The sequence below is a fragment of the Miniopterus schreibersii genome (genome assembly GCF_964146895.1).
Source record: "Miniopterus schreibersii genome assembly, chromosome: 4".
Lineage (NCBI taxonomy): Eukaryota > Metazoa > Chordata > Mammalia > Chiroptera > Miniopteridae > Miniopterus > Miniopterus schreibersii.
The window spans coordinates 49764142-49781006 of NC_138105.1; the positions used below are offsets into that span (position 1 = coordinate 49764142).

At 37.5% G+C, this 16865-nt stretch overlaps 1 protein-coding gene across 1 annotated transcript; it reads left to right on the plus strand.

Annotated features, from left to right (window-relative positions):
- Positions 1-3350: 3350 nt before the first annotated feature.
- On the plus strand, positions 3351-5566 carry TKTL2 (transketolase like 2; the record flags this gene model as incomplete). Its single annotated transcript, XM_081135538.1, has 1 exon — positions 3351-5566. The coding sequence occupies one exon, from the start codon at positions 3351-3353 to the stop codon at positions 4824-4826; it is 1476 nt and encodes a 491-aa protein (XP_080991664.1). The 3' UTR covers positions 4827-5566.
- Positions 5567-16865: the final 11299 nt, after the last annotated feature.

Below are 16865 nucleotides of genomic sequence, written 5' to 3' on the forward strand. Positions count from 1 at the left end.
TATAAAATTTTATTTTAAAAAAACAGCTCAAAAAACAAAAACAAAAAACAAAACAAACAAAAAAAAACAGCTCAGATAAAATATAAGTAAACTTAAGTGTTCCCAACCTCTAAATATAACTCACCCCCACAAAGCGAACATATGTTTTTTTTCACAAGTCATTGTAAACGTCCTAAGTAATCATTATGTGTGTTGTTTCTCTACTACAACCAAGTAGAAATTGCACTTACCAATTCCTGCAATTTATATTTTTCCCTTCAAAGCCATTTTTATTAGTGATGCTGACAGGTTTTATTTCTATTTGAAGTACACACTACAATGAATACTTTTTCAGACTATTAGAAAAAAAATGAGCAAAAACAAATTAAAGGTAAGACAAAACATTTATTTGTAACAGATTTTAAATCAAGGATAAAAATTGGCAGCTTGAAACTATGTTTTCGTTTTGGGTTTCTTTTTTTTCCAACTAAGTGTTCAGAATTTTTTCAAATTGTAATGCCTTTAGGTGGGCTTATATTTTCCAGTTTGTCACAGGTCCTCCCAGCCCTCTTATATAGCATCTAACATTCACATGCTCATGCTACCTCCTTAGCTCAGTAGGCATTTGAGTTTGCTAATCCCTACTTCATGTGGATAAACCAAAAATAATAAATGAATAGTTTTTTCCTACTTGCAGAAAATGTCTTCCAAAATGACCTCTAAAATAGTAATGGACTATTTTTCAAGAAAACTAAATTTTTGGCACATGGACTTAAAAATATTTGGTTGGCCTTTTGTCAGTGACAGCCTCTTCTCAATGGGGGAAATAGAATGTGGTATCATGTCTTTAATGTATTTGACTAAGTTGTGTTCACAGCCACATTGAGTAACTTTTTATTACCAAATTATGCAGACTCTACACTTATATGATTATTTTCAATTGTATATTTGTAAATATAAACGAAAATACTAAAGTGCTTAAAGGAAATGTTATTAAAAACTATGATATAACTTTCCAGACTTCACTTTAAAAAATATCAGAACACTTTAAGATACTTTACATATAATTTACGAAATATTATTTTCTTTATAAAAATCTGAAGTCTCATAGAATGACAGGGAATTCATACTCAATACCTAGGGTATTAAATATCCAAGACTTACTTTCTTTTCTTAACAAAACTGACCTTTAGTGAGGTTAAAGATTTTCTATTTAATACTTTGGGAAATAGCTGTGCAATACTTTAAATGAATGGAAGAATTTGGGAACTTGAAATGTTAAGCAGTTCCTATTCCTCCTGTCTTTTTTCATGTGAACACTACCTTAGAGATCATTTTTAAATTATCGTGCTTACTAATTGTTTGAATTTATTAGAACTCTTCTCAGCCAAAATAATAGTGAACTACTTGTGTTAATATTAACTGCTTTCCAGTCAGCCCCTAGTAGTTTCCTATTATGATGCTGTGAGTGTTTTTTTATTTTCTCAAATTCCCATGTTTACTCCTAGTCCAACTCTAGTTTGTTTTTATTTTATTTTCCTTTGTCTAAAAGGATAAGCAAACATTAATTTGCAAAGGGCATTGAGAGTAATGAATACAGGATGACCTCTTAAGGACTTTTCCTACTCCAACATTCCTTCAGCAAGTATTAAAATCTTGTTAGTTCGATATTGTTATGATGTTTTCTAATATGTATCCTTAAAATGAAAATTAGTTTAAATAGCAAATAATATTTAAAAAATTTTTTCTGAGATATAATGTAAGAGACATATAAAGAGTAGCACCACCTCCTGAGTTAGTTGTTTACAACCTGATTGAACACTGAAATTCTCTGGGGAGCATTTAAACTATGTGATGCCCAAACACATCACCCAGGAATTCTGATTTAATTGGTTTGGAGTGCATCCCAGACATGAGATTTTTTTTTTTTTTAAATCCCCTGACAACTCCAAAGTACAAGCAATATTGAGAACCGCCAGTCTATCTGCAGATGATCAACTCTCCTTAACTTTGACTACACATTAGAATCAATGCGTGCTTCAAAAAATATAGCTTCTCAGACTACATCTAGACATTCAAATTGTCTGGGGTAGAATCCAGCACTGTTTCTGTTTGCTTGGTTGGTTGGTTTTTATTTTTACAGTGTCATGATTTTAATGTGAAGTCAATGTTAAGAATTATTACTGAAGAATCAAGATGTTAACATCATCGCAGCGTGGGAGAGGATATGCTGTCATTGATTTTGCTTTACTGATCAGCTATAACCCTTGCCTGATAGAGGAACTCAATGGCACAAATTTAGTTTTATAACTAAAGTAAATTAACTTTGTTTTAAAAATTATTATTTGTAGTAACAGTAATTGTACTTCAGGGTATACTGGGGAAGTTGGAATTCTCGATATCCTGCCATTGATTGGTTTTAGATTTGACCCTCTTGCACTTTTGGGTCAAATCTGTCACTGTGCCGTCGTCCCTGCGTCAGAATTCCCTCTGGCCCCGAGAAGGCCCGTGTTGCCGGGCTGCTTGGACTGAGGCTGGCTCCGGAGGACTTCTCTGTGCTCCGCCGTCGAGAGGGATGTTTCCGAAACAAGGCGTGCAAAAGTATAAGAACGCCCCCTTTCGCACTGAAAACATGGCGAGAGGTTTGAAGAAATTTAATTATTGTTCATTATGCCGAACGCGGAAGCAGCAAAGTAAATATTTAAAATCCGTTCAGGGGCTCGGAAGGAGCTGGTCACGTGCAGGAAAAGGGGTGGGGTCACGTGCTGGAGGAGTTCCTGGGCGGCTGGTGCCTCGCGAGCCTCAGCGACCAGTCAAGTCTCGCGACAAAGTCTGACGCACGCGCGCGCGAGCCCTCGCTGCACTCCTGACCTCCAGGAAGCGGGGCGAGGATGCAGGCGTCACGTGACTTAACGGCCGCGGGGCCTGCGGCCAACGTTTGCTCTGCGGGAACCATGGAGAGTGCGGCCGTGGCGGACGAAGCCAAGCCCGACGTGGACACCGCGCAGGTGCTGCGGGACGTGGCCAACCGCCTGCGCGTCCATTCCATCCGGGCCACGAGTGCCTGCAGCTCCGGCCACCCCACGTCGTGCTGCAGCGCAGCCGAGATCGTGTCCGTGCTCTTCTTCCACACGATGAGGTACAAACAGGCAGAGCCCGAGCACCCCGACAACGACAGGTTCATCCTCTCCAAGGGCCACGCCGCGCCGGTCCTCTACGCTGCTTGGGCGGAGGTGGGCGACATCAGCGAGGCGGACTTGCTGAACTTGAGGACAGTTCGCTCGGACTTGGAGGGACACCCCACCCCAAGACTGTCCTTCGTCGACGTGGCGACCGGATCGCTCGGGCAGGGCTTAGGTGCGGCGTGTGGGATGGCGTATACCGGCAAGTACTTTGACAAGGCCAGCTACCGGGTGTTCTGCCTCCTGGGGGACGGCGAGTCCTCGGAAGGCTCCGTCTGGGAGGCCCTGGCCTTTGCCTCCCACTACAGCTTGGACAACCTCGTGGCGGTCTTCGATGTGAACCGTCTGGGGCAGAGCGGCCCCACGCCCCTGGAGCACCGCACAGACACCTATCGGGAACGCTGCGAAGCCTTTGGGTGGAATGCTTGCTTAGTGGATGGCCACGATGTGGAGGCCTTGTGCCAGGCGTTTTGGGAGGCCGCGCAAGTGAAGAACAAGCCCACGGCCGTCGTTGCAAAGACCTTCAAGGGCCGGGGTATTCCAAACGTTGAGGATGCAGAAAACTGGCATGGAAAGCCGATGCCGAAAGAAAGAGCAGATGCGATCATCAGATTAATCGAGAGTCAGATTCAGACCAAGAGGAATCTCATAGCGAAACCTCCCGTTGAAGACTCACCTCAAATCAGCGTCAAGAATATAAAGATGACCTCCCTGCCTGACTATAAACTTGGTGACAAGATGGCTACTGATAAAGCGTATGGTTTGGCTTTGGCTAAACTGGGCCATGCAAATAAAAGGGTTATTGTCCTGGATGGTGATACAAAGAACTCCACCTTTTCTGAACTATTCAAGAAAGAACACCCTGAGCGTTTTATCGAGTGTTTTATGGCTGAGCAAAACATGGTGAGTGTGGCGCTGGGCTGTGCCACACGGGGTCGAACCATTGCTTTTGTCAGTACCTTTGCTGCCTTTTTGACCCGAGCATTTGATCACATCAGGATGGGAGCCATATCTCAAACTAATATCAATCTTATTGGTTCCCACTGCGGGGTATCCACGGGTGAAGATGGACCCTCCCAGATGGCCCTGGAGGATCTAGCCATGTTCCGAAGCATTCCCAGTTGCACTGTTTTCTATCCAAGCGATGCCGTATCAACAGAGCATGCTGTTTATCTGGCTGCCAATACCAAAGGGATGTGCTTCATCCGGACCAGCCCACCAGAAACTGCAGTTATTTATACCCCACAAGAAAATTTTGAAATTGGGCAGGCCAAGGTCGTCCGCCACAGTGTCAATGACAAAGTCACAGTAATAGGAGCTGGAGTTACTCTGCATGAAGCCTTAGCAGCTGCAGACCATCTTTCTGAACAAGACATTTCTATCCGCATCATCGACCCATTCACCATTAAACCCCTGGATGCTGCCACCATCATCTCCAATGCAAAAGCTACGGGAGGTCGGGTTATCACAGTGGAGGATCACTACCGAGAAGGTGGCATTGGAGAAGCTGTATGTGCAGCTGTCTCTGGGGAGCCTGACATCCTTGTTCATCAGCTGGCAGTGTCAGGAATCCCTCAAAGTGGGAAGCCTAGCGAATTGCTAGATATGTTTGGAATCAGTGCCAGACACATCATAGAGGCTGTGAAATATACTTTAATGAATTAAGATAGCTGTGTTCTTTAAAAGTCAGCCTGTTGGCTTTGGTCTTAAAACACTGTTAATATTTATATTACATTTGTGCTGGATGTTACAAAACCGTCATTTATATCATTGTGCTTCTTTGAAAAAGCATTTGACACCTTTCTTTATTGCTAATTCGGAAATTCAAGTTAACTACCTTTCTGTTAAACTGTGACTATACACACAAATGTTACTCTCATCTTTGAATCATTGAAGTAGGTTATACTTTTTAAGTAACAGAATAGTAAACAAAACAGCTACACCTAATACAAAGCTTTCTGATGTGACTATAAATGGGTTGGGAATCAACTTAGAGGTAATAGTTTCTTAAATGTTTGTAATTTCCTTGTAAGAAAATATGAGCTTAATTGTAGACTTCAGTAGCCCAGGTTTTGAAGCAAATTTGAGGTTTCACATAATGCAGTCCTACCTGCAGCTTCCTAGATATTGTTTGACTGCAATTGCCTTGGGATTTCCTCAGAAGTTTGACCTCTTCTCTCCTCCATAGTTTAGAAGCTGTAGAGCAGCAGTGAAGGTTCTTATGATATACCACACTGTTTCCATAAAGAGATGAAAACATAACTAGTTCTAGTCTGCACACTACACTGTTGGGTGAGGTTTCAAAAATGTTTCATTTTCTCAGTGACCAGACCAGGTTACTAACTAGATTATATTCATCTACTGAGGATACTAAAGTGAATGCAATAAAGAATTTTAAAACTTTAGCTTTACTTATTTTGTGCCTTGTATGTGTGATTTTGTTTCTCCCTAGAAAGGAAGAAATTTCTATCTAGAAGAAAGAGGCATGTATTTTAACAGTAATCTGGAAAAAATGTGAGCTGCAGATAAGTCACCAGAGAACAATGTGTGGACTGAAAAGCCATGTCTTAAGCAGACTCCTTATTATTAGGTGTGAGTACATAAATTGCATGGCTGGAATACAAGAAAAGAGTGTCTACCAGTCAGGTAAATTAAAGACTGACCCAAGGTTCAAAAGTAAATTTAAAATTAGTCTGTATCTGGTATATCAGGTAATTAGTTTCTTATTGTATTGCCTTTGTTAAGTGCCCTCCTTAAGTTCTTTGGAGGCATAACCAGTTTGTCTCAGGAAATATTCTAAAGGTGTGGTAGAGACCGAAAAATACCTAAGAATTGGAGATATTAGAGCTTACACAGCCCGTTTTCTTTGTGCTGATTCTGTTTTCCTTGTTTGAAAATTGATTAAAAGATAAGTACTGTTTAATAAAATTTAAAAATTATTTTATAAAAATAGTTGCTATAGGATCATTGTACAAATTTGGAAAATTCAAATAAGTAAAAAAAAAATTACCTCACTTATCTTACATGCACACAAAAAAATCGATTTAATTGTATTTTCTAGCATAAGACCTATAACTGTGGATCTTCCAATATAGTCATCCCAATCTAGTAACATAAATAAAATATTACATATGTCCATGAGTGGGGTGCTATTGAACAAGTCTCCATCCTTATTTTGCAAACGTTAGAGATAACATTGATTCAGACACAGCATAAAATAGATAAAACGCTAGCATAAGATTACTTGTCATAATTTGAGTATGAATACTGGGAAAGAGCTTCAGCTTTTATAGCTTGTGATATGTATGTAGGGTTCAAAATGATCTGTTTGCAACCAAACATGCATAAGTACACCCTTAGTAATGACAAGTCAGGTATGGGTTTTTTTTTTAATGACTAATAGAATCTCAGAGACAACCAAAAATACTTTTTGTGGGAAGGTTGGGAAGCCTTTAAGAATCCTGTAAAGGTTCTGTTTCACGAGGCATCAACCAGTGGCTATCAGCTCCAGAGAGAAGAAATAGGAGGTGAGACTTCTTATCTGAGTCTACAATTCTTCAAGTAAGATGGAATCAATTCAATTTTGTTATATTGAATATTATCCAGCCCTAAATCCCTCAAAAGTTTCTTCTGAGAAGTGTTCACTTTAAAGTTGTCCTATTTATCATTGTTTTTTCACTCTAGTTAGCACTTCTTGTGTTATGTTTAAAAAATTTTACCTTCCCCAAGGTTATTAAAGATACTCCCTTGTGTTCTCTTCTGCAAACTTTATATTTTTATCTTTCACATAAAGATCTATGATTCATCTGGAAATATGTGTGGTGTGAGGTTGAGGGCGTCAATACGATTTTTGACACGATTGTATAGCACCCTTTAAAAAAAATCCTTTCCCTCACTACACCAGCGTGTTATCTTATGTATCAGATGACTGTAGATGCATGGATTTGTTTCTGTCCCATTGGCCTATTTGTTTATTTTTGTGCTCATGCTACACTGTCTTAATTAGCACTGCTTTTTTATAAATCCTAATAGTATTTTAAGTCTTCCATTTCCTCCACTCGTTTTCAAGATTGCTTCGCCTATTCTTGGTTCTTTGAATTTCCATATAAATTTTAGAAATAGGTTGTCAATTTTAAAAAATATATTAAATTGTATCTTGATACAATACATCTGGATTATATTCCCTTTTACTATTTCATTTAAAGAGATCACATTATTAAAAGTGTTAGGACAGAGATCTCATTCAGGTAATTTTAGAAAGTTAGGTTCACAGTCTTCAAACAGAGGTAGATACACTTTGGGGGTGTTTGGGTACCCCTCAGGGAGGGAGTACATCCTGAAGACTTTCCAAGTCATATGTAGGCACGGAATATTTTTAATGGAATCTATTTCCAGTTCCTTAAATCCATGTGTTTGTTCCTAAATTGATCTGCCTGAGAATACCCCTGTGATTTTTTCCAATATCCTTTCATAATTGCCCCTCTTCTTTTCAGAACAAAGCCATACTTTTCACCCATCCTTACTGTCGCCATTCATTGCTAGTTATGAAATCTTTAGAATGTCAAACAAAGGAACATTTTAAAATACTGATTCTGCCAAAGCCTCCTTTAATGAAGTCACCACGAACCAGCAATAAATCATGTGTCTTTCTTTGCCTTTCTGCTAATTTTGGTAAACGTAAAGCCTGGAATATGAGGTATATTATAGATTTGAGTTGTGGCAATGATGACATTTTTGTTTAGCAAGTTTTTTTTTTTCTTCTTCTATCCCTCAACTGTTGTCAAAGCATTGTTGCTTAGGGTCTCAAGAGAGCAAAGCAAAGAACAGAGTAAGAAATTCTGAAGATGGCAGCACTGTCTTTCACCCAGTCCACAAGTCCTGACAAGTCTCTGCCTTACCCATCTATGAGTTTTAGAAATGGAATATTCAAGATTTATGAGAAGCATTTTCAGTCTCCACATTAAGGAGAAGGTAAAGACTCTCACTGACGTGTCTCTAGCATGGAAATTATACTTTGCATGATTCCAAGGCAGAGGAAGTTAAAAGTTCCATGTTTATTTCTGATTAACCAATGGATTATTTAATTTTTTTTGTACTATTTATTTAGATTCACAGGAGACATGTTTTCCTTGACTTGTGACAAGATTCCTGTATTATGCACAGCCTTATATATTATTTCATTTGGGTGTATGACTCGATTTTGTTGTCACTGATAGACCATTTCTCTCCTTTTTTATCTTTGATATTCCTCATTATCTCTGATGGTGCATTTGCTATTATGTACTTACAAGATGTAGATTAACCTAACTTCAGTTTATTGTAGAGTGTCTTATCTGAGAATGGTGGTCGTCAAATTGGGTGTGACGACCAATTCAAGGAACAAATACTGATGCATTTGAGAGGCCAATGTCTACAAAGTCCTCCCAGGAAGACTGGCTTGGTATAAGCGGTAAGGAAGTTAAGGAACCTTAATAAATATAGAACCCTTGAGAAAAAATTTCATTCCAGTTTTTAGATACTGTGCTGAAAATTGCTGAAGAGAGTTCTTTGGACTAGGATTCCTAGTTCCCAAATAGAAAATTATAGAGGCTTCTTAAACACATGGAATCATTGGACTACTGTCTCTCAAACACAGTTTACATACTCATGTCACTCTGACCCTTTTCTCTCTCTTCCACTTTCCTCCACAGTCACCACAACCAAAATATCTGAAATTGTACAATAAAAGCAGGACCTCCACCATATACATACTTGACTGAACTAGATACCACACTTTCCGTTACTGTGACAATGACTTCCCTCTGTTGTTTATGAAAGTAGTTCATGAGTTTCCAGTCTGGACACGTTGCTGGGTCCCACAAAGTTCAGATGCTTCTCCAGCACTGTTTCCCAACACAGTGTCATTACAGGTTGTTTGGCAATACTCTTTCCTAGATGTGGCTGGACTGAGTCCTTCTTTTCATTTTGTTCTCCAGGTGGTTTCCAATAATTTCAACAGTGTTACCGCCTTTTCAAGGTTTACTTGTACCTCTTTCCTTTGCTTCCGTCACTTCTCATGTTGTCTAGGACTTCGCTCCATCAACTATCCTCTTTTTTTGAAACCTTCAAGAGAGTAGATCCAGTAGCAAAAGGAAGGTGGAAGCCAGATAACAATAGGTAGGGGGTGGAGTAAGTGGTGAAAAAAATTAAGCCAGTGATTTAAGCAAGCTTTTTGAGATTTTTTTTTTTTTTATCACTAATAATACAGTACTTTAAAAGAAAATAGGTTTATGGGTTTTTAAGATTAGTGGAGGCAGAGGTATGGATCAGAATTAGAAATCAATGCAGAAGAAAAGCTATAAAGTTTTAAAGAAGAAGGCAGCAATATATTGAGAAGAAATGACTTTGAATTAAGAAAAAAATGAACTGCATAAAAGCTTAGCAGTAGTGAAAAGTGATAATGATATTTGAATTTAAAGAACAAAGCAGAAAGATAGCATTGATCTCAGATATATATGAGGCCAAATTATCCATTGAGAGCCTGTGACATACTGTATAGATTTATTCATGAACTATGGAATTTATACATGACTATTCTAAGAACTCAAAATGTCACCTATGTCAATGATGCCAGTCATCTTCATTCTTGACCCTTCCCAGCTTTGCTCTTCGCAGTATATATTAAAATTCATCTCTTGTGAGTCAGTTAAAGACAAATAGCATATGATTTCCCTTATATGTAGAATCTAATGAACAATATAAATGAGTCAACAGAAACAGACTCATAGATACAAAGAACAGACTAATGGTCGCAAGAGAGATAGGGGGACTGAGCGAAAAAGGTGAAGGGATTGAGAAATACAGATTGGTACAAAACAGAAGCAGGGATATAAAGTACAGCATAGGGAATATGGTCAATAATACTGTAATAACTATGTATAGTGCCAGGTGGGTACTAGAAATATCAGGGGGAACACTTTGTAAAGTATATGATTGTCTAACCACTATGCTGTACACCTGAAACTGATACAAAATAATTTGAATATAAGTTATAATTAAAAATAAATAAAATTATATAAAAATAACTACTGAGCTGGAGAAAAAAATTAAGTTATGACTATTGTGGAACCAAAATATGAAACATACCAATTAATCAACAGATTTTGGAGTGCCTTTAACCCTGAGGTATATAGAAAGATACATTTTATGAGCAGTGTTGGTGCTTATTCTGAAGAATTTGTCTGAATCATACACTGAGTTCTGTCTGCACCATCGATTTTCATGACCTCAAAGTCTTTTGCCTTATCATCTATTTTTCATCACTTCATCTGCCTTTGTACTTTAGAATTTCTCTGTATCTTCATTTATTTTTATATTCTTTAATCATTTAATGAATATATACTATCCAGTGGATACCCTGTTAGGCTTTGAAGAAACAGAGGTTTTAAAAAAAATGTTTGGACACTGAGGAAGGTTCCTCTTCGGCAGAAAAGATATATCCATAAGTAATATTCACAAAACACAGGCAGATATTACATTGAAACATAGGAAACTGTCATTTTTGGGGGTCAAAATTGTTCAAATATTAGCAGTTTCATATGGTTTAACCTAGATTATAATATGCTGCTGTAGATTATAAAAGTATTGTTTAAGGTATTATGAAAAATGACAGGTGTTGAGTGTTTGGCATCAAAGAAATTCGGAAAGAAAATGTGAATGTTGGGTGAGAAGAGATATTCCATACAAAGGGAAGACCTTTTAGACATGAAGGTATCGAGTAACTTGACCTATTTTAGAAAGTATAAGGAGCCTATTGTTGAGAGATCTTAAGTAGCCAGACTGGGTTCAAATTTCACTCCACCTCTGAGTTTCTGTAAGACCATAGACTACGAACTTCTCTGTCCCTCGGTTACTTCATCTGTTGTAAAATGAAGATAATAATAGGACCAACTTCATGAGGTTATTAGAAGATTAAATCAGTTAAGTATATGAGGCTTTCACACTAGTGTCTGGCAAAAGTAAGCGCTAGTCAATGTGAATTGTTATTGTTGAAAGATTAAGAGAGAAGAGCCCTCATCTTTTTACCTTTTGTCTCTCCTTAAGGATATCAAAATTCTCTTTTTCTCTGAGGAGGCCTCATACTGAAGTCAGCTGGAGGTGAGCAGACACACTGTTGCACCATTTTCAAATCTAAATGCTTAGCAGTTGTTACAGGTCCACCCACGGTGCAGAATTGCAAGGCCCCTGGAGCCACTTGTGTGACTCATTCTGTAGTCACCACATTTACTCACCATGCTGGCTTCAGACCATGTTGGGATTTTTCAGCATTCAAATTGGCCTCATCACTACAGCTTCAAAGTCTTAAATTCTTTCTATTTTAGATTTTAAAATTATACAAGATAATGCATACTTATTTTAATGGGAAAAAATACAGAGCTTTATTAGTAAAAAAATCAGTGGCCTCATACTTCTCAGACCATCTGTTGTCTCATCCCCCTGTGTTAACCACTGTTATCGGCCTGATCTTTTCATTCCGTTTAGCCCCTTCTCCATACTTGGACAAATGGCCTTTCCTCAGAATATTCTGATTTGGATATATAACACATGTAAAAAATTTTTTGTTTTAAGTATGTCTTTATTTCAGAGAGAGGAAGGGGGAGGGAGAGAGAGAGAAGCATCATTGATGAGAGAGTCATTGATTGGCTGCCTCCTGCACGCCCCGACTGGGGATGGAGCCCGAAACCCAGGCATGTGCCCTGACTGGGAATTGAATCACGATCTCCTGGATCATATAGTTAGATGCTCAACTGCTGAGCCATGATGGTCGGGCTAACACGTGTAAAATTTTTAATTTTGTTTTGTTTTAACTAAAATGGAACCATTTTCTACCCATTACACTCAAAATTTCGTTTTATGCTTACAGTATACTATAAACATCTCTTCAGGCCAGTGGATATAGATACAACTTATCCTTTTTTATAACTTCAAGGCATGGGTATAACTTAATTTATCCAGCATTCTCCAACTGGTAGACATTTGGGTATTTCTGCCGGAAGCCATTCCATCCTTGCTGCCTGACACAGTCCTTCAAGGAGGAGACCTCTGCACAGCCAGTGCTCCATGGGCCTTGGTGTGTGGCATGTCCCTCTTCCCGTGCTTGTTCCCCTTTCTGACGTTCTGTCCTTACCCGAGTCACTGCACGAGAAAAGGGCATTGCCCTAGCTGGAAACTTTTCCCTAGCAGGGGAGTCGGATAGAACTGGAAAAGACAATGATTCAGTAAAAGCCCCAAGGAGTACGGGAACATCCTGTGCCGCTTGTGAGGAACTCAGACTGTCAGCAGAAAGTTTAGGACTTGTTAGGCCCATTACTGCAGGAAGCTCCCCACCGGTGGGGAAGAGGCCTGGGTCCGGGCCCTGCTGCCTCGGCCGCACAGGGCCATCCACAGGGAGGCCACCAGTGAGTCCCCACAAGGAATGTATTACTGGGGATGTTTATATTAATGGAAAACTCTGGGAATCCCCACAAGGAAAGAGCAGCCTAGGAAAGAGATGATTTCAATCTACACCTGAACCCCTCTCATACTCAGAATAATCATACACAGAATAGTCATACACAGAATATTACAGTGAGGACGGACTGCTGCAGGGAATGTCAGTGGAGAGACTGAGGCTGTGCCAGACAGGCCATAGCTAAAAACAATCCCACACAAGCCATAGAACCCTTCCTTAGGACTTGCATAAGCTTCACATAAGAAAAGCTGGCTTAGTTATTCCCCTTTTAGCTCTGTGGTAGAGCAATAAAATAGTAACTTCAGAATATAAATAGCAAACTAGAGATTAGCCTGTAGAATTGCCTATAGAAATATAAACAGTAGGTAAGACTAAAATTAACATACCTAAACAGATGTAAATTCTTTAGCAAAAGTCAGGTTAGAAGGTATATTCATTAGCTGTGAAAGGCCAAAACAGAAACCTGAACAAAGCATGATGTCATGCTGTTTAACCAGCAACAAAATCGAATAGTATAAATACAGTTGTAACAAGGCAATAAAGGGAGAAGCTGATTGTCCTGATGCTCTGAACGCTGTCTCCGCGTCCTTCCCTCATTCTTCGCCAACACCGTCCACACCTTTGGGGACCCCTGGACCACTGGGGTTGGACCCCGGCATATTTCCATGCTACAAAACAAAAAAGCCATATATAGTTGTTGTTATATAAGAGTGCTTTTTTTTTTTCCTTTCCTGGAGGAAGTGAGATTCAAAAAACAATGGGGCTGCTGAGTCAAAGGGTATGTGTCTTTTTATATTAACAGTTATTGACAGATTATGTTCCCAAAACTGTTATAATAAGTCTCTCTCCCTCTGTTTTTCTGAAACATTGTCAGCAGGGGATATTTTCATTCTTTTAATTTTTACCAATCTGACAAGTTAAACATAGCATCTCATTATGGTTTTATTTTGTGTTTCTTTTGCTATTACGAATGTTGAAGATAATTTTACATGCTTGTTGATGTTTGAGTTTTACCCTCTGTCAATTGTCTAATTCTTTGCTTCTTATTTTCTTCAATTATTTCTTATTATTTATTGATAAGAGCTCTTTGTATACTGGTAATACTTAATATTAAAACAAATTTAAAACACAAACAGCAGAGTCAGAAAAAAATTACAGTGAATATGATGATAGCATTAGTAGCACTGAGCACACAGAAAGCAATATAGAGCTGAATATAATGCAGTCAGATATGTTTTTTTTCTTCCATAGCTTCTGGATGTGCTCCTTATTTAAGAAGCTCTACCTTTGTCCACATCTGTTGCCAAATCTAAGGCTGTGCAAATATTCTCCAAGATTATCTCCAATAATTGATGGTTTTATTTTTATGTCAAACATTAATTAATTTAGATTTTTAAAAGCATTGCTTAAAGTGTAAGTTGAGCTTTGTTTCTTCCAGTGGAGCTGAAAATTATCAGCACTTGATTTTTCAAAGATATCCCTTAAAACTGAGCTAAAATCAGTAACAGAAATTTGAGAGCTGAGCTTTCCTTAATTCAGTATGTCTTTATTTCTGTAGTTTCTGAATTTGGGGTTATTTTTACTTCACTTTTTGGGCCAACATTTATTTCAAAATGTTTTTGTCTATTTTGACTTGTCTATGGGATCTAAAGTGAGATAGGCCAAATCTCACATATGCTGCTTAGCTTGCAACAAGGTATTTATTTGACTTTAGTAACTCCTAGTTTTCTCATCTTTGTTATGACCTCAGTGAAACCTATAAATGGGGTTATTGTAAGGATTAAATTTAATAATGCATTTAGAGAAAAATAGCATAGTATTTAATAATAATAAGCTTTTAACAACTACAGCTATTATTATTAAAATCTATTAAATTTTTTTCTTATTAACTGAAATAGATCTGTATGCCTGATTTATAACCCAAACAAAAGAAATTGCAGATTACTACAAAAATGATATATAACGGACTGGACTATTATTATGTTTTAATATTAAAATTTCAACCTAATTTGTTTTTTCCTTTAAAATTTACTCCAAAGAGACCACCATCAATTATATTCAGGATGTCCCAAAAGAATGTATACACACACTGAACAATAATTATTATTATTTTATTTATTTTTATTTTTATTTCTTTTTATTTTTTTTCTGAATAATTATTAATTCCAATGAATTAAATCTGAAAAAGAAGCAACATTAATTGAGCTATCAGCTGTAAAGTGTGTATACATTTTTTTGGAGACACCTTATAGTTTACTTCTGAAAGTTGTGAATTTTGGACTATGGTCAGTTTGACTAATTTGATATGCTGCATGTCATACTTACTTATTTTGAAAATGTGTTTATGACAGATGGTAGAGACAACCATTATATGCTTTTAAATAAATATTTCCTTGATGATTATTTTCACTTAAATTTATTTTTTATTTTAAAATTACAATTGAGATTCAATATTATTTTATATTAGTTTCAGGAGTACAGCATAATAGTTAGACAATTATATAATTTATAAAGTGATATCTTGATAATTCAGGTACCCATCCGACACCATACATAGTTATTACAATATTATTGACTATATTTTCCTGTACTAATATTTCCTATATTTCCTGTACTTTATATCCCCATGGCTATTTTGTAACTATTTGTACTTCGTAACCCCTTCACTTTTTCACCCAGCCTCCTCTCTTAAATTTCTGTGTGATCCCTGTATGTTTGCCATCTACAGATGTTCTCAGACATAGAATTGGATTTTTCTAAATCTAGCGATTTTACTTGGTCACTGGGAAGAATAACTTGGTTATTCCTTGATTTTTCTACCTGAAAGTAATACACACCACCATATGCCTGTTCATTCTCCATCCAAACCACTTTCATTTCTTGCGGCACTGCTGGTTCCTTTGTAGTTTAATTAGGCCAGCACATTCCCTTTAGCACCGATTCCTCCAACCCCAGAAGTAAAGCCTCAACTTAAAACTGGTATAGCATATTATAGTTTATCTTACATATTTTTTAGAAGAAGCTTTTTAAAATAGTTTACTCATAAAACAGAAGAGAAATTAATGCCCCCCCCAGTCTTGCATCAAAAAGAATATAGTGCACAGATGGATTCTAACATATTCTAGATTGATTTTGTTTACTGCCAAAGAAAAAATTGAATCTGGTTTACTTCTGTTTTAATCAAGATTTTTGTTTTAGTTCCAAACAAAAAATAAAATTCCAAGTGAGGAAAAGGAGAATTTATTGTCTTTTCTAAGCTACAACTCCAGGATTAGAACAAGCTTATGTACCTCTGGGTTTAGTGCCAAAATGGTCTGTCTTTCCAACTCTTGGCTCCATGCAGCTCTGTGGTAGCTTTCTTTTCATAAAGGCTCTGCTAGTGTGATGGTCACAATAATCACCAATTGTATCAGGTTTATATGGTACAAGTCTTAGTGCCAACACACACACACACACACACACACACACACACATTTTTCCCCCTCAAGAATTAAAAGACGCAGGGCTGACTTTACTAACTGTGAGTTAGCTTGGACCAAGTAATATTTCTTAATTATCTGCTGTGACTCTAATTGTCCAGGCTCAAGTCTCCTGCCTTTCCCTGAAATCTACAGGTAGATTCCGCTTCACCTGAAACACATGGCCTAAGAGTGCAGGGGAATAATTCTCCAAGGAAATCCAAGGTGCCATAGCCAATTGCTCCATGTCTTTACCAGTAGGCAATGGAGTTAGTCCTTTTGACTTTAGCCATTCTAGGGGCATAAAATGGTATCTCACAGTTTTAATTTGCAGACTCCCAATGACTAAATATGTAAAGTACCCTTTCACGTGTTTATTGAGCATTAGTATATCTTGTGGTAAAATGTCCAAATCTTTGGCTCAATTACAAAATTGGGATGTTTGGTTTTTTTACTATTGATTTGTAGGTTTCTGTATGTATTATGGGTATAAATTTTTTGTCATATGTGTTATAAATATTTTTTACAATATGTGGCTTGTATATTCACTTTACTAATGTCTTTTGAGGAACATAAATTTAAAATTTTATGGAATTTAATTAATTAATTTTTGAGTTTTTGGTTAGTGCTATTTGTGTCCTGTCCCAGATATTTTGCTGATTTCAAGTTTTTAAAAATAATCTCCTGTCTTCTTCAAGCAGATTTATGGATCTGAGTTTGATCTATATGAAAATGTATGGGTATATGATCTATATC